The following is a 17,428-nucleotide window of genomic DNA, read 5'->3' on the forward strand; positions in this document are numbered from 1 at the left end:
ATAGTGCCCTCCCCATTGAATGAGAGCTTTTCACCACAAGGATCTTATATTTATCTATCTATAATGATGGTCTGTATTGTAATGTATGTTTTATGATTTTAATTTATTTTGTTGTAAACCACCCAGAGTCCCCCTCTGGGGGAGATGGGCGGTGACAGAAATTTGAAATATAACTAACTAACTAACTAACTAACTAACTCCAGGTTTGGTTTATACATTTTCCATTGGTAGGTTTTGCTCATTGTGCTAAGCCATCCTGTGATTTATCTGCTTTTGGCTAAGTATGATGTGTGAATCCAATCGACACGGATTGGTTTGTAAATTATAGTTTATGGCTTTGCAATGTTGTGTGAACCCAGCCAACTGTGATTTATTCAATAAACCATAGTTAAAACATGGATTACAGTAGTTCAATTTGTAAATCAGATCAAGAAAAAAAGAACTCTGGTGCCATTGGAATACAAGATGAGCCAGTGCCATCTAATTCAAGCTGTAGTTATCAGATGCATACAGAGAAACTGAAGCACCAAGAAAAGAAAAAAAAATCTCAAAACCTTCAAGAATATTAGTATATTACTCTCGCCTGTGAAGACCGTATAAAAATTTGCTATGTTCAAAGAACGTCTGTTTAGAAACCCTTGACTACCCCCCCGCCCCCATGTTTTAAAGCAGACCCTGTTAGCACCTAGCTTTCCTTGCACTTGGTCTATTTTATTAGGAACAAAGATTCTATTATCATTTGTTCTCTTCTGTGCCTGTGTTGCTCTTGAGTCACATGATCCCTAGACAGTGTCCAGAATTATTTTGACATAACCTTCAGATATCTGTCAGTAATAAGCAAAGTTAAAGTATAACATTTTCCATACCAGGCTTACATTTCATTTTTAATAAGTGAATGTGAGAAAGTAGAACCTAATTAAGGTGGACTGCAGGCATCTGAATGAAAGAGAGGTTTAAATCTTAAAACAATACATATCTTCCAGCTTTCAAAGCTCTGGTGAAATGAATGGGTTTTTTTTTTTAGTGATCTGTATTGGTGATAATATTAACCCAATATCTGCTGAGAAGGGATACTGTAGAGCTGTTACTTGGACTTAAGAAAACACAACTGATGAGAATTTCATTCAACAGGGCAGTCTGATTTTTGATAGTCATCACTGCATGTTCCTGTAACTGGAAAAGGGAAATAAAGATTATATCTCAACTAGTTTTAGGCTATTAGGTATGGTTTCCTAGCACTACAGAATGGAGGAGAATGCATATCAGTAGCTTAGGGGAAAATGGGAAATATATTTACACATTCACACAACTACCCATGTCACCTTACAAAACAACATAATGCTACAAAAAACAGAAAACATCCTGTTTAAATAGAAAACTAGTTCCTTCATGAGAATAAATCATATCTGCCAGGGTGATACGAAAAAGTAAATAGGCAAGTTGATGTAAAGCAGAAGATTACATTGTTTCAGGGCTAAATTAAGGCCACAGCAATAGTGAGACAGAGAGTCTATTATTAAATGTAATTCCCCTCTGTAATGCTTTTGCTTTTTTGATCAAAATCTTCAAAAAAGACAAAAAAATCAGAACAGCTGAATTAAATCTTTTCTGTACTATTTGGCTATAAATGTGTTTGCAGATTTTCAGTATATTATTTATTTCTAAAAATATGCTTAGGATTGCACTGCAGAACTTCATTTTGTTACAAAAATTAGATCTGCAATGACTAGGAAAAATTTATTACGATCCAAAATGGGGTTGGAGTGAACCTTATTAAAACATTATTCTATTTCTTGCTATTGTCCATCATGACACCTCCTGCCCCCCAGTTGGCTAAACCCAGCCCTGGTAATGCATTATCTATGCCTAAACTATGCAGTTAAGCACTTATGTAATCTCCAGGGTAACCCACATGCACAGACAAGCTTTTCCTGTACTCCTGGAAACAGCACGTATCTGGAAAATACTATTACTGCGTCTTTTAGTATGTAACTGGATTACAAGAATACAGGTACCACCCACAACAAGTTTCTACTTTGGGTTGGGGATACCTTTCAAATTTTGAGGATGTGGGTGGGTGCTCTGGTCTCACAAAATGGCTGCCCTGAGAAATGTGGCTATTTACAAAATGGCTACCGTGGTGGGCATGGCTAGTCACAAAGTACTCATTCACCAGAATATGAACACATTCTCAAAATGTTCTTTACCATTTGGAGGTTTTTCTGCAGGTAAATTTGATACTAAATAGATGCTATAGCTTTGCTCGGTAGCACATCAGCTTCCTTTTCGATTTTATTACAAGAAAAAAAAAATCAGGTGGGCCAGAAAGTGGATTGCAAGATGATTATGGGCCCTGTATTGTCTGACTTACTAACTGAGGAATTGTTATGAATAAAGCCAGTCTGAAGAGGAAGATGGTAGTCAGTTATGGGTATTTTGCTTCTATCAATAGTTTACTACTTGTTGTACAAACGTATCACAAAAGATAGGTGTTTCTTCCCAAGCATTGTTTAAAACAAGGCTCTCCAGGTATTGCTGAATAAACTCCCAGTGTATCTTGCCGCTGGCCATGCTGCTGGGAAGCACAGTTCACCAATGTCTTGAGGTCACAGGTTTAAAAGTGCTAAGATTCAAGTGTGCAAGACATGTACACTCTGACCTAGAAAAATTATCTGATCCTCAATATGTGACCATCTGTAGTAACTCAACAGTGAAGAACTGGTACTTGCATATGCTCAGAAACATGTTAGTTTATTATGTTTTATTACCAGGTCTGGACTATGGTGACATGATGACCTATAAAGTTGCCATAGTGTTTGCTTCATTACAAGACATTTTGCTATGTTGCTTTCTGCTTCGCCAACCTGTCGCCCTTCAAATATATTTGATTTCCATGCCCAAGCCCTCCCTGAGGACCTGAAGTCCAACATTCCTGGAAAGCAGCACCAGGTTGGGAATAGCTGGTTATGTGAATAACACGTGCAAAACATTGAGACGTGGTATAGTTGTCAAGGGATTAAACAAGAGTAAGAAGATCAAAGCCATCCTTAGTTACAGAAGCTCACTAAGGGTCAAACATATTCTCTCAGTCCAACCTACTTAGAAGATAACCCTGATTTTCAGATGAATTGCACCCCTGGGAAGTTAGGAGGAAAAATGTCTGCCTGTTACTGTACTATTAATGAATCTAGTCCAATCCTTCCATTTGAAAAACTAAAATAGTTGAAGGTAAAAAGAAACCCTAGTGCTTTCTTTCAGGTGGCTTTCAAGAAAATTGAATGCCACAGTGGCTAAGCAACTAAGGGCTAAGCAACCTGATGTCCTCCAGATGTTTTTCACTGCAAGTCTAGCAATCCTTTGCCACTAGCCAGAAGTTGTACTCCAAAATGTCTAGATGAGTGTTTCTTGACCTTGGCAAGTCTAAGATGGACGGACATCTACTCTCAGAATTCCTTGCTGGCTAGGGAATTCTGGGGGTTGAAGTCCACCCATCTTAAACTCACCAAGATTGAGCAATACTGGTCTAGATTATTTTTCTTGAGATTCTCCATAAGGAAGAGCAGCACTGCATAATTTGCCCTGCAGAAAACAAAAAAAGAAAAAAACAAGATTTTTGCTCTGCAACTAGTAAGCAAGGCTGTTGTTATAAAAACTTCCACAAAATTTCCTGTACACAATGCACTTTTTAAAAATTACGAATTAAAGAAAATCGTAAACAATTTAAAAATTCATAAAACAGCCCCTCCAGAAGGTACTGCTTGGAAAAGTTGAAAACTTTAACGCTAGAACCAGAGGCTTTTGCTGTTTCTTTCCTGGTATTTAATTTCATCCAAACACCTCTTGGAGGCTAGGTTCCGGTTACCAAATATGGGCTACAAAACTGGATGACTTCATGTTGGCAGAAATATATTTGAAAACTTTTGACTCCTCACTGCCGTCTAGTGATGGTCTGGAGTTTTGCAACCCAGATTTGGTATCCCTCCTTTAAGAAAGTTAGGAACACCCAGCGACTTTTTAGCTCCAGCTACTGAGTCTGAATTAAAGTTAGCAATACTAACACTGTTCCTACGGCAGGAAAAAGCTCGTTTAATTTTTAGAGCGCATTTTCTCCTCCTTCCCCCAAAGATACACCCAATGCCTCGAGAATGCCTATCTATCCAGACCCATCCTATCCGTGTTGACTCGGAAGTAAACCGTGCAAATGTTCCAAGGGGCGGACTCCAAAATCAAGCTGTACCGCTTACTTTAGAGTAAATCCCATTGAATTCACTGGGCTTTCATTCCAGCAAATATGTAACAAAGGATCTGGCAGGTCTGCTAAGTCTTTCCCCTGCTGCCGTTTATCAGCTTGCAGAGCAATAGTTCGCCACCCTCTCTTTTAACGCTCTCTTTAGTGTGATTCGCTATGTAATCATTATTCGGATCGTCAGGTTGATCAGCTCCTGATTCTCATTCCGCTTGGCAACTTCTGCTTCTCAGGCGTGCAGCTTCTCCTACCTCAGCCTCCGCCCCCTTGGTGCGCTCCCTCCCTCGCCGTGTGGCTGGCTGGCAGGAAGGATGGGAGAGAGGGAGGGAGTGAATGAGCGAGCGAGCTGCAGATGAGGGTTAAAGGTGCTGCTGGCTGGGAAGTTTGAAGAAGGTCGCCGCTTGTGAGCTCCAGCAGCATCATGGCGGAGCAGCGCGACTCGCCTGTTCACGTCCAGCAGCCCCAGCCGGCGCCGCTTGCACCGCCCCCGACTCCTACTCCCGCACCTCAAGCTGTCGGTTGGCCCATTTGCCGGGACGCCTATGAACTGCAGGAGGTGATCGGTCAGTGGCACAGAAGGGAGCGGCTTCTATCACTGTGGGAGGGATGGCTGACTAAGGGGAGAGAGTAATGCTTCGTCAGCCGGCTTTGGGGCCTACCGGCGTTTTGTGTTACTGAAGCCCAGCAGCTCTCATTGCGGCGGATGCGCCCGCCACTGCAGTATCTGCTGCAGCTGCAAACTTGACTTCCTCCTCGCCTCGCTCGCACCTTCCTCTCCTGCAACGTTCCATCTGTTTGGGGAGGAGGGGCGGGAGCGTTCTGGAACGCTCGGGGCCGGCTCCTTGCCCGTCTGCCTTGGGGGGGCCGGCGGCGCCGGGGATAGCATCCGAGCCTCACCCGCCGCGTCCTCCCTGGCTCCTCGTTTTCCCCCTTGGGTTTTCTCGCGAGTAGTATTTTGGCTCTTGCTGCCCTGAGGTAGATCGCCTCGAAGTTGCCGTGGCACTTCTTTTCGTCTTTCTAGAATATCGGAAGATCCTAACTTTTTCTTCTCCTCCTTTGCTGCTGTTATTACGCCCAAATGGCGAAATGTAACTAATCACTGACCTCTCCTACTGTCTTTCTTCCTCCTTCCTATTACATCTTTTCTGTCCAGCTGCAGAGTCTCACTGATGTACAGTATCCAAAAATCACATTCCCATTTTAGATGACTTGTAGAATTATCTGTATATCTCGCTGCTGGTGCAGTCAAGCTCCGCCTCTGAGATTGCCCTTTTCCAAATCCTTTAATTTCTGTCCTACCCCTTTGTTTTAATTTTGTATTAGTGTTTTATTCTTAAAAAGGCTTTTTGTGTGTGTGTATGGAGAGGCATTCCAGTTGCCATTCTGAGCTCACAGTTTTAATTGTGGTGCCCAATCATTCCTCTGCCAGGTTAACATAGAGATACTACACTGGTTTTATAGGGAGAAGCAATGTTAGCCCAGGGTCCTGCATTTGTGTCTTGTTTCTCTTCTGTTCCTGGGAGAACAGCCCTGCCGGGGGAGGGGGATGATTTGGATGCTCTCTGTTGGCCATTAGCTGGTTTTCCTGCTAGGTTATAGATAAGGAGGCCAAAAATCAGCAGGGAAAGCCAAAAAAAGCTAACCAGAATCTATTATTTTGTGAGTTGGACTCTCCAGCCATTATTGGGTAGTCTGGCCTCCAGTTCATCTTGCAGTTGTTCTAACATTGATCATCACCAACTGCCGAAACACTGAAAAGGAAATAGAAAAACCAATGGGAACTGGCCTTCCATCTGCTTCTCTAGCCCAAACACTTGGACAGGTTCAGATATTATGTGTGTGCTCTCCTTGGGGAAGATGCAGCTGTTCTGTGTTCCAGTTAAAAAACGGTTATGTAGAAACCTCCCCCCCCTTTTTTCCATAATTTTTTTCTTTTCTGTCTGTCATTCATGGGCTTTGTTTGTCTTATGGTGGTACTAAAATACCCAAAAGGTGCCCTGTAAGTTGTCTAAACTATCCTGTTTTCTGATCTGGCAGAAATCTCTAGCAAGTTTCCAACTCTGGAATTTGGCATTCTGCAGGCACGCTTGTGAATTGACAACAGCTGAAGAAAATATAGGAAGAATGGCTTGTCCTCCTACTTCCTTAAAGAATGAGGTTGCAGTCTCTGTGGCTCACTGAAATTAGCCTCAGTAATCTGAGTGGGTTACCTTTGAATGGGTCTCTAGAATTGCATTATTCTATTAACTAGATACTCTCAAACATTCAGAGATAAGTATGCTAAGATCAGCTCATCAAAGAGCATTACAGGGATAATAAAATCACTGTAACCAACCAGATTTCACATTCCAATTTGCAAATATCTGTTTTGTACAATGTTTGTTTGGAAAAATGCAACTGTTTCTGTAGGAGGATATGAAATAAGGTATGTCTGTGTTGCAGGCTAATTAGGTAAACTGTACCTTGTGCTGAATATTTAGACTTTCAAAAATACTTTTCTGGAAGGACAAGCAAATGGAAGGTCTGCCATTCACTGTTTATCATTAATTGGAATTTATAAGTCTTTGTGAGGAAGCAGTCAGAAGCTGTATAGGGATAGCTCCAAGCAATTTACGCATGTCTTATAATATTTTTATCCCACCTTTTTTATATGTAACTCAAGATGGGGAACATCCTAATTCTCCTCCCTCCTATTTTCCCCACAACAACAACCCCATGAGGTGGATTGGGCTGAGAGAGAGTGACTGGCCCAAAGTCACCCAGCTGGCTTCCATGCCTTAAAAAGGCCTAGAACTCACAATCTTCTGCTTTCTAGGCCAGCACCTTTACCAATACACCGCACTGGCTCTCAATCACCTGAGCTATTTGAGTGACCTTTTATCTTACAATTCAGTCTTCAGCATTTTTGTTTACGCCTTCAAGTCCTGTTGAAGTTTCCTATTCCTGCTGAAGTACTTGTTTAGATCTATCAGATCTGGCTACCAAAAATCAAGACACCTCCTTCATGCAAGCAAAGATATACAGAAAGCTGTTGCACATTTTGTAGCCCAAATATGATGGCCCTAATTTATTTCATAATAAGCCTATGTATTAAAATAACATTACAGTACTTGCATTAACCCTTCCAAAATTCTTAATGTATCCTAGGTTCATGCGAGAAAATTCTAATCATCCGTAAGTCTCATTAATCTAAATTAATTGCATAGTGTATTTAAATCAAGGTGACAAATTCAGACTGATACAGATCCAATTTTCTAACTTAGATTTACTGAATAAGTACACATATTAATTGATTGCTATACAATTGACATGTAGCAGTTTGTAGCGAAAGAGATTGTTTGAACAATTGAGGAGCATAATCTGAAATGGCCTACCGTCCATAAGTTTTTTGAACTACCAAGTATGTCCTCTTAAACTAGGGAGCTGTAGTAATATTAAGAATCGGTGTCTGACATGTATAAAGGAAACAATATAATAACACAGTATGACTAACAGAAATGTATATTTGGGAGTAAGAACCATTGAGTTCAACTGGGCTTATTCCAGAAGGATAGAATAAGCCCAATTAAGCATGCAGGGTCTGATAATGTTTGACCTCAAGAGTCTGACAAAGAAAAACCAGCTTTAGCTGCTGATCTCTATATAATTTCAAATTACAGTTCATCGTTATATCTCTGTTTAAAGTTGGTGGGCAAACTGCATGTGATTCTCCAGAGCAATTTGTGGCGTCATTGCTGCTTCCCTCCTGGCAGCTTGCCCACAGCCTAACCAGAGTGTCTTTTCACCACAGATTTGGGGCACTTTTTGCGTGGGAGCACAGATCCAAATCAGATGCAAAGCCACAAAACAGTTCATTGCCATCAAGGTAGTTGAATAGTTAGGTTAGGAAGTGGTTTGTCCTATTACACTGGTTATCTACAAGGTGTGTTAGTAATATGATTGAGTCACAAGTCTTGACAACATATTTGACAACGAAAGGTACCAGAAGAAGCAGATTTGGGTTTCAAGTCTACTCCAGGTGGTACTTAACGTGTGGTGGTTCCTCCTTCCCCCAGATGTTAAAAAATAGGTAAAGCAAATCTTCTAGTTTTTTCCAAAATCTAAGAAAAAAGAACCTTTAAAAGACTGGCGCAACCACTTTCCGTCCTCCTCTTTTCTCTCATTATGCCCCTTAGATACCCAAAAATATTGTGCATTCTCTGTACATCAAAATGTTTCCCATCCCACCTTAAAGTATAATCCAAAATATTTCCCAGCCCTGCCTTAAGGTGTATCCCAAATTCACAACTTCAAAAGGTCTCTAGCCTTCTAAGAAATATTGGTTTAATTTCCCCCCCAATGTTCACTTGTTCTGGGGAGGATTGTGCCCATGCAGATAAAATTAAATCATTGCATTTTTTTATAAGAGCCCAGTTCAAAAGAAATTTCTGCTAATATTCACCTTGCTTCCAAGAATAACACAAAGTACTGTAACTAAAGCCATTTTTAAAGCAATACATTAAAAGCTGTGCTATTCATATAAAGCTGTTTTTCCAAGATGCTGAGGCTTTAAGTGTGACAACAAAGGAAAATTATAGTGCTTTTAAGAGCTAGTCAAATGGATTTTCTTCTTCATGTTGTTTGCACATTTGGGGGGGACAAGGGTATACTTCCCAGATTGCCCTTAATGGAAGATTAGGTTCAGTTGAGAAATTAGTACAAAGACGTTCTGAATTTTCCGGGGGTGGGTTGGGTGGATGGGTGGGTTGAGGGTTGTTCCTGCTTTTAAACTGATAGGAATGTCTTGGGAAGAATAGGATGGGATTGGTAATAATCTCACAAACAGATGGTTGAAAGAGTTTGAGTTCACATAATTGTCTTGGATTGTTTAAATATTGTTCAGATGAAACATACTGCATGAAGCATGGTTTACCAGCTGCAATGTTTGCTAAAACAAACCACATTATGGCTTAGCATCCTCTTCCTATTAAGGGTCAAATGCAGTTCTGAAAATATCCCAGGAGCAAAATTTAACTAATTGGATTCACACAACTTATTAACTGATAATGTAGTTTGTTTAGTTTTGACTTAAAGTTACTGGTTGTAAACCCTGCATTATCGCGTTAGTGTCCTATGTGAGCTATTATCTCTGGCTTCACACATTGTACAAAGCCATAGTTTACCTAATCATAGCTTATTAAATAAATCACCAGTTTGGATTCAAACATTGCACTAAGCCAAGACCAAACAGTCCATGGAATGGTTTAGCTCAATGGGTGAAATAATCACTCTATGTAATCATAGCCTGAAAACTGCATATTGTTACCTTAATTTAAATTGCTCACATGCGCCATGAACCTTTGCAGTGGACTGGCATTGCTCGTAAAAGTCACTGCTGTTTAATATCCCAGCTTCCAAGAAACACCTTAGAAAAGAACAATTAAGTTTTGCAAAACCTTGCAAAATGTTTTTTTATTTCAGTTGCATATCGATTTATAAGGCTATTGTGCTCCTCAAAGGGTGTTGCTGTTCTCATCTGGGAGCCCAAGCCGATGATGGGCAGAGAGCTAGAAGTGTAGCAGTCACAGGTTTGCTACTTTGCCTCCATGTGTAGAGAAAAATTCGGCTGCTGGAAAGGTCACAAAGGAATATTTGGGCTGGGAAAGGCTGGATAGGTAGGACCATACATGACCACTTAGCTGCTTATCCAAGTAGGAGTGGCCTTGACTCCAAGTAAATTGCATGGTGTGCCTTGCATGTGGCTGTATTTATAGCAATCTCTGTTATGACAGAAACTAGGCATTTTGAATTTAAAAGCTAAGGAATCAAATATACTTTTAACTCAAAAGTTATGCTGTTTGAATCTGGTGTAGCTTTTCACTGTTCCCCTCCCCACCTGCAAAAAGCAGAGCCAGTGTTTCATAATCTTTTTACTGTTGATTCACTATTGCACCTCCACATGAATGTGAAGATTAATTAAAGTTGTACAATAGCTGCTGCCTCCTTTTTCTTTTAAGTTTTAAATTTGGATTGGATATTTTTTGTTATGCTGATTCTCTATACCCCCTGAATGAACCTAAAAATAATCTAAAAACCAAACCCTAGGAGAAGTCATGATGCGGTTAGCCTACTGAAAAGATAATTGAGGACAGATATACAGTCTCCAAATATCTGAAGGGTTACCACACAGAAGAGGAGGTGGGCTTATTCTCTGTGGCCCCAGAAGGCGCAAGCAGAACCCATGGGTCAAAGCTACAAGGAAGAAAGTTCAGTCTAGACATCAGAACAGACTTCCTGACCGTGTGAGCTGTCAGCTGGTGGACCAAGCTGCTGCATAGCCTAGTGAGTTCTCCTGTGCTAGAGGTCTTCAAATGGAGGCTGGGTGGTCATTGTCAGAAATGTAGTAGTAGATTCTGCATTAAGCAGAGGATTGGACCAGATGGCCTTTATTGCTGATTCTTTCATTCTGTGAAGCTTGTCAGACTAGAATGTGAAAAGTGCCAGGGACAATAGAATTCCTCTTTTTGTCCTGTCCTTATTTTGCTTAATATTGCAAGTTAAATATTGTTGAAATTTAATTTTTTTTCCTTCTGTTTAGGTGGGGACAAGCTTTTTGTCTTGTGGTTGTCTCTCCCCTCCAGCGTATTGAAAGAGTTTGGATGAAGTATATGAAAAGGATTATTAATCAGTAAGGACTGGACAAACCGTTTGTATTACCCGATTGTGTCTTTGCATGCAATCAACAAATTCCCATGAAAAATTCATTTGGTGTTCATGTGATAGACATGCATCAAATGAATCAGAAGTGTATTTATAGGGGCTTTGAATGTTAACGTTACAGACTAACGACCACTTACACAGCAATTAATTCTTTAAACTATTTTCCCAAAGCCTAGATTTTTCTTCTGGTTTTTTTGTTGTCTGAGTGAGTTTGCATAGGGTTGAGATTGCAGCAATTGGATAATGTGGCTAGCTTCCTCTGACTGATGGCTGCATCAGTAGCTGGCAAGTGGTATCTTCACTAATTATATTGTCAAAGGAAATAGGAGCCAGACTGTACTGGCTTTGGAGGGACAGCAGCCTATCAGTGACAAGAAGGAGAGGAAGAATCTGCTCTCTGGGTTAACACCCTTCTTTTGTGTACTCTACTTCCAAGCCTGTGCAAAGCTCTCATGTTGAATAATAAGGAAGCATAATAATACCTATTATAGTATTATTTTGCTTCCTTATTAATAATACTAATACCTATCACTTATATGATATTATCTTATATGATAAATATTGTATTTATGGGGTGTGTGTGGAAAAGTTGTGTTGTACTCTCATGGTAATCCTTATACAACTTTGTCAATAGTCTGTACCATCATAATATGGCAGGTGGTGCTGGGCTACAATTGAGTCTGTCTAATGGGTACTTCATGACAGCCAGTTCAGTGTAGTGGGTAAGGCATCAGCCTTGAAACTGGGAGACGGTGAGTTCTAGTCCTGCCTTAGGTACAAAGCCAGTCTTGGGCCAGTCACAGTCTCTCAGCCCTAGGAAGGAGCTAATGGCAAACCACTTCTGAAAAGCCTGCCAAGAAAACTGCAAGGACTTTTCCAGGCAGACTCCAAGAATTGGACACAATTGAACAGATTTGTTTATTAAAAAAGGTACTTCATGGAAAGTTGAGGTGTGATTTGAATGAGGGCCTTCTTGGCTCACGGTTGAGTTTGTTAGCTTCTGTGCTGTTGATCTACACTTGAAAATGCATACAGCATTCTGGATAGTAGGAACAAGAGCTGCCTCTTCTGCTGTAGGGCAAATGCTGTTTCACTCTCTTAACCAAGATTCCTAAAATTAGCAAATGGAACAAACATTTCTTCTTTTCTCTGTCTGCCGTGCTTCATTTGGGACTTTGTGCTTCCTACCCTGAAGTATCTTGCACGTTTATTCATTTTATATTTATATGTGTATGTGCGTTTGTTTGTCTTAGAGCAGGCAGAATGATTCAGAGGAAAAAAATACTAGAAATTGCATTCTTGGGAATCTCTATATAATATAAATGCCAGGCAAGAAAGATTTCCAACATTCACTGTCAATGTAAGCAAATGTCTCTGACTGGATTCCATACATCATGGTAAGCCATGTTTTGTTTTGATCGTGGTATGTTAAATAACTATTCAAACATCATGCTAATTGATACATCAGAGAAACAGAAGCATGGCATGGTATGGTGTGTGAACCTAGCCATCGTGTTAGATAGTCTTGAGACTGTGTGAATTGATTAATCAAATTTGAATGGAATGCACTGTAAACCGTAGCATAGCAACAGTTAAAGCAGCTTTGCTCAGCCTAGTGTCCTCTAGTTGTGTGGGATAGCAGATTCCAGAATTCCTAGCTATTATGTCCATTGACCCTGCTGGCTTGAAGTTCTGGTGATTTATTTATTTATAAATATTCATATATTGCCCAGCTTCCAGGATTCCGTGTAGTTCACAACATAGGATTAGAATGTAAACAACTCAAAAATAGAATCCAGCTCAAATAAGAGTGAAATGGCAGCCCAGTCACCATAAAATAGAGCAGTGCTAACAAGCATCTAGGAAAAAAATCCACTGTCAAACAACAGTCTGGTAGATCAATGGAGCTTTGTGGAAGATCAATAGAGAGGTGGCCAGGCATACCTCTGCAGGCAAGGATTTCCATGGTATAGATGCCATTGCAGAGAAGAATTGCTTTGGGGTCCATGTCCCCTGATTTCTTATAGGGATGAGGCCTTAAGCATTCTCTTCCTACACATTCACATGGACTGAGCAGATTCCACTTAGATACCTTGCAGTAAAACCATATATAGCTTTATAGTCTACCCTGAATTGGACATGGAAGCCTATTAGAACTAATGCAGTGATGGGGAGATCTGTGTTACGTGATGATAGTGGCTTTCACCTGCTAACATCTTACACTTGTACCAATTGCAGTATTTGAGTTGTTTTCAAGGGCTGCCCAGTGTAGAGCACATTGCAGCAGTCTGATAAAAGCTTGAATCATAACTGCCAGAGTTACTTGGTCCAGCTAGGGTTGTAATTAACAGATTGGCCTAAGCTGATCCAGCAAGACCCCCCATATGTCAGATTTGTTTCTTCAAGATGAGAGCAACCCATCTAGAGCTATGGTCAGGGCCATAATGAAGCTAAGATGTTTCTGGACAAGTAACAGCTTGCTAGGGTTCAGTTTGTGTTTGTTTTGACTCATAGCCTCCAAATACTGAGTCAGGACTTTCATAAACTTCTCTTGTTTGGTCTGAAGAAATGATGTAAATCAGCATGCTGATGATACTTCACCCCAAACTGGTGGATGAGCTCTCCCAGCAGTTTCATGTAGATGTTTGATAGCAACAAGGAGAGAGCCAAATCCTGTGACACCCTGCATTGGAGGAGCTCAACTGTTCCCCCATCATTACTATAGCCTGGGAATGTTTATAAAGGTAGGAGTGGAGCCAGAATAACCCTGTATGGAGATGGTGATACAAAGACCAGGAGGGATGCACCCCCACCCTCCATGTCTTGTCAGGTATGAGTCATCAGAGTGACCAGTGCTGTTTCCATCCCATGCCGAGGCCTGAATCCTGATTGGAAGGGATCTAGATAAATAATCCACTTTGTGTAGGAACCTACTGTATGTAGTTGACTTCCCACTGCCTTCTCCAAAATATCTTTAGAAAGGCAAGATTGGAGACAAGGGAGAAATTGTTTTGGTATGGCTGGATTGAGAGATAGCTTCTTCAAGAGAAAGTGCATTACTGCCTATTTCAAACTTGATGGCAACTCACCTTCCCTCAGAGAAGCTTTGACCAGCTTCTGAATGCAGCTATTTATATTTTTCTCTCTGTTCCCCCCCATCCTCTTCTTCCCAAAAGAGCCAGGAGGGTGCAAAATTGCAGTACACCTGGAAGGCTGAGCTTTATACCAACAGTGGTGGTATAAAGAGGCTGATGGAGATGGCATACATTGGTCACTGCAAATTGAGAGAAAAGAAGGAAATTATATTTTCCCATTGAATTCTGCCATGTTGTGTAGCTTTTGGAAATAATGTTTAGTAACACATTGACCAGTTTCAGTGAGATTTTAACTTTCACATGGCTGTGTCAGTCTCTCTGATGAAAGTGTTTAGTACAGCATCCAACATAAAATTCTGTGTAATGGGAAAGTGCCTCAGCAGTTGAGAAGAACACTGTCTCTGCTTTTCTCTACATATAAATAGAATCCTATCTCTAGCAAGTCCTGCTAGCAGAATGATAACATTGCCCTCCTTACTAGAATTAAAAAAGGTAAAGGTTTCCCTCGACGTAAAGTCCAGTCGTGTCCGACTCTAGGGGGCGGTGCTCATCTCCGTTTCTAAGCCTTGGAGCCGGCGTTGTCATAGACACTTCCGGGTCATGTGGCCAGCATGACAACTCGGAACGCCGTTACCTTCCCGCCGAAGCGGTACCTATTGATCTACTCACATTTGCATGTTTTCGAACTGCTAGGTGAGCAGGAGCTGGGATTAACAACGGGAGCTCACCCCGCCGCGCGGTTTCGAACCGCCGACCTTCCGATCGACAGCTCAGCGGTTTAACCCGCAGCGCCACCACTACTAGAATTAATTACTAGAATTAATAGCACCCAAATCAGCACCTTGATGCTTCAGATATCAGGAGCAGGGGAAGGAGAACCAATATTTTTCCACACTGTTGCCTTCCTTTGCTTATAAAAGCACTTTTTTACAGGCATCCAAGTTATTCTAGAAGAATCCACTTGAAAGCCTACATGGTCATTTATTAAGAAACAAGGTAGCAAATATGGCATCTGTGGGGTTAAATTCCCCTCTTTCATTCCCTGGATATTTGCCCTGACTTGACTAGTTGGTGTGCCAGTATGTTGAATTAATGTGGTTTGATTCCTGTGTTATGATTAATGACAACGTGTAATTAGTCTAATGAGATAATGTACATTTTAATACTCAGTGGACAGATGCTTCAGGAACCTTCTGATAAGATGCACAATGAGGAAGTTTGGGGAGATAGGTCTTTAATGCTGGAAAGGAAGTTTGCATAAAAGGCCTTTCCTGGAGATGAGAGAATAACTTTTTGTGTAAATGTATGCATTGAATGCATTTTTTGGAGATAGTCTTTGAACTCACGTTGATAGGCACGTGGGATATAATGAAATATATAAACAAAACATGCATGAGAATAGCAAAAGAAGGTATTCACTGAGTTCCTGTCTTCTAGGGGAAAGTTTTGGGTGGTCTTGAGGGTGAAAGAATGGGAGATATAGTCATTCATGAGCTTCTGTACATGTTTTACTAAAATCTGAAAGTTGTCCAAGATTGCTCCTGTTACCTTGCACTGTTCTTTATTTCAGTGGAGTTTGTTTAACAGAATTTCACTGACAATTGTATCCTACTTTAATTAGCCAGGGAGATCTGCTATTGGGATTTTCCATCCATATCATTCCTGTGTTGATGCAGCCTTGCTGTAGAAGGATGTCACACTAATTCTGGTGTAGTCATCTGGCATTAATAGGAGGTCCCTAGAGAGGAATCATATAACTCTTGTAGAGTAGAAAGTATCCTACTGAGTGCCTGTGATACTAATGGGATTAAATTGCAATATTGCCATCAAACCTTATTTGGAAGTTAAAGGCTGCCATACCATTGTCAGATCATTAAAAAAAATGTGTCATTGGGATGGCATATGATTTATTCATATTTACTTATATATTAAATGTATACTCCACCACTTCCTAGCCAGAATCAAGATGGTATATAGAAATTAAAAATATAAATGATCTAAGAATAAAAAGCATACTGTCAAAATTAAGACAAATTTAAAATAACAATTGTTAAAAACGAGACTCAGTTTAACTGACAATCAAAAGCTTAGTGAAACAGAGAAATTCCACCATTTCCCTAAATCTGGGGAGAGATTCCCCAGAACTCACTTCTTTGGAGAAAATATTCCACAATCTGGAAGCACAGGGCAAGGTTTTCTCCTATGTATCAGAGGGCTAGACATCTGGCAGTGAGGAGGATCAAAAAGGATGTTTCTGTTGATCTAAGCAACTAGACAGGTTCATAGCAGGAAATGCAGTCCCTCAGATAATTAAGCTCTAAATTGTTTAGGGCTTTAAAGGTCAACCCAATACCTTAAATTGTGGCTGGTAAGTAATCGGCAACTAGTGCATATATTTCAGTGGAGGTGCCATATCATCCCCATACCTTGTACTGGTCAGCAGCCCAGTTGCTCCATTTTGTACCAGTTGCAATTTGGAGGCACTTTCCAAGTGCATCCCCATGTAAAGCATATTGCAGCAGTCAAGAGAGGAAGGTAGGGATAATCATTGCTAAGTCTGGCTGTCACAGGAAGGGTCCCAGTTGGCACACATCTTGCCCCCAGGGGTGAGGCAGGCCCCTTCACTTCCGACCTTCAGGAGGGCCCTGAAGACTTGGTTCTGCTGTCTTGTGTGGGGCGGGAAGGTGGGTAGCCATTCGTGGGGGTGGCTCGTGCCTTAGAGCCCCTCCCACCAGGTTAGAATTTTCTAGCCTCTTGGATTTTACATTTATTTATATTTGTAAATTGTTTTATTCTTATAGGATTTTAATTGTTTATTACTATAGTTTTAATTTTATTGTAAACCGCCCAGAGTCCCTCTTTTGGGGGAGATGGGCGGTAGCAAAATTTGAATAATAAATAAATTAAAAAAATAGTTTTGTAAATGTACTCCTTACCCTTTGCTAGCAAATCTAGTGATAGCTGGGTCTCAAGCACTCCCAAATTGTGAACCTGCTGTTTCTGGGAATGCAATCCTGTATAAAACAAGTTTCACTTCAGTCCATCTTGTCTGTATATAATCTCATCTTATTCTTCCTCATCCAGCTCATTACTGAGTTTAAGCAACTTTCAGAAGTGCTGACTGTAGTGATTGCTTCATTGGAATTAGGTGGTGAGGACAGTAGTGTAAAATATCATCAGCATATTGATTATGCCCTGTTCCAAAACTCCAGATGATCTCCCTTAGCAGTTTCATGTAGATGTGAACAGCATAGGGGACAAGATGGTCCATTATGGGACACCATAGGTCACAGTCTTAGGGGTCAAACACTAATCTTCAGCACCACCTTCTTGGTGCATCCCAACAGAAGTTATCAAAGCCATGACAGAACAGTGCTCCCAAGGCCCA

At 40.7% G+C, this 17,428-nt stretch overlaps 1 protein-coding gene across 2 annotated transcripts in view; it reads left to right on the forward strand.

Annotated features, from left to right (window-relative positions):
• The first annotated feature begins 4,485 nt into the window (after nt 1–4,485).
• Nucleotides 4,486–17,428, forward strand: part of STK39 (serine/threonine kinase 39) — a 381,542-nt gene continuing 368,599 nt past the window's right edge. For both annotated transcript variants that reach the window (XR_010068921.1, XM_063318226.1), the window contains exon 1: nt 4,486–4,809. Coding sequence is in view for 1 of the 2 variants with exons in the window: in XM_063318226.1 (XP_063174296.1) it covers nt 4,668–4,809 (142 nt within the window). In the remaining variant the exon portion in view is untranslated. The remainder of the gene's footprint in view (nt 4,810–17,428) is intronic.

Source organism: Candoia aspera, chromosome 1 (genome assembly GCF_035149785.1).
Source record: "Candoia aspera isolate rCanAsp1 chromosome 1, rCanAsp1.hap2, whole genome shotgun sequence".
NCBI classification, from domain to species: domain Eukaryota; kingdom Metazoa; phylum Chordata; class Lepidosauria; order Squamata; family Boidae; genus Candoia; species Candoia aspera.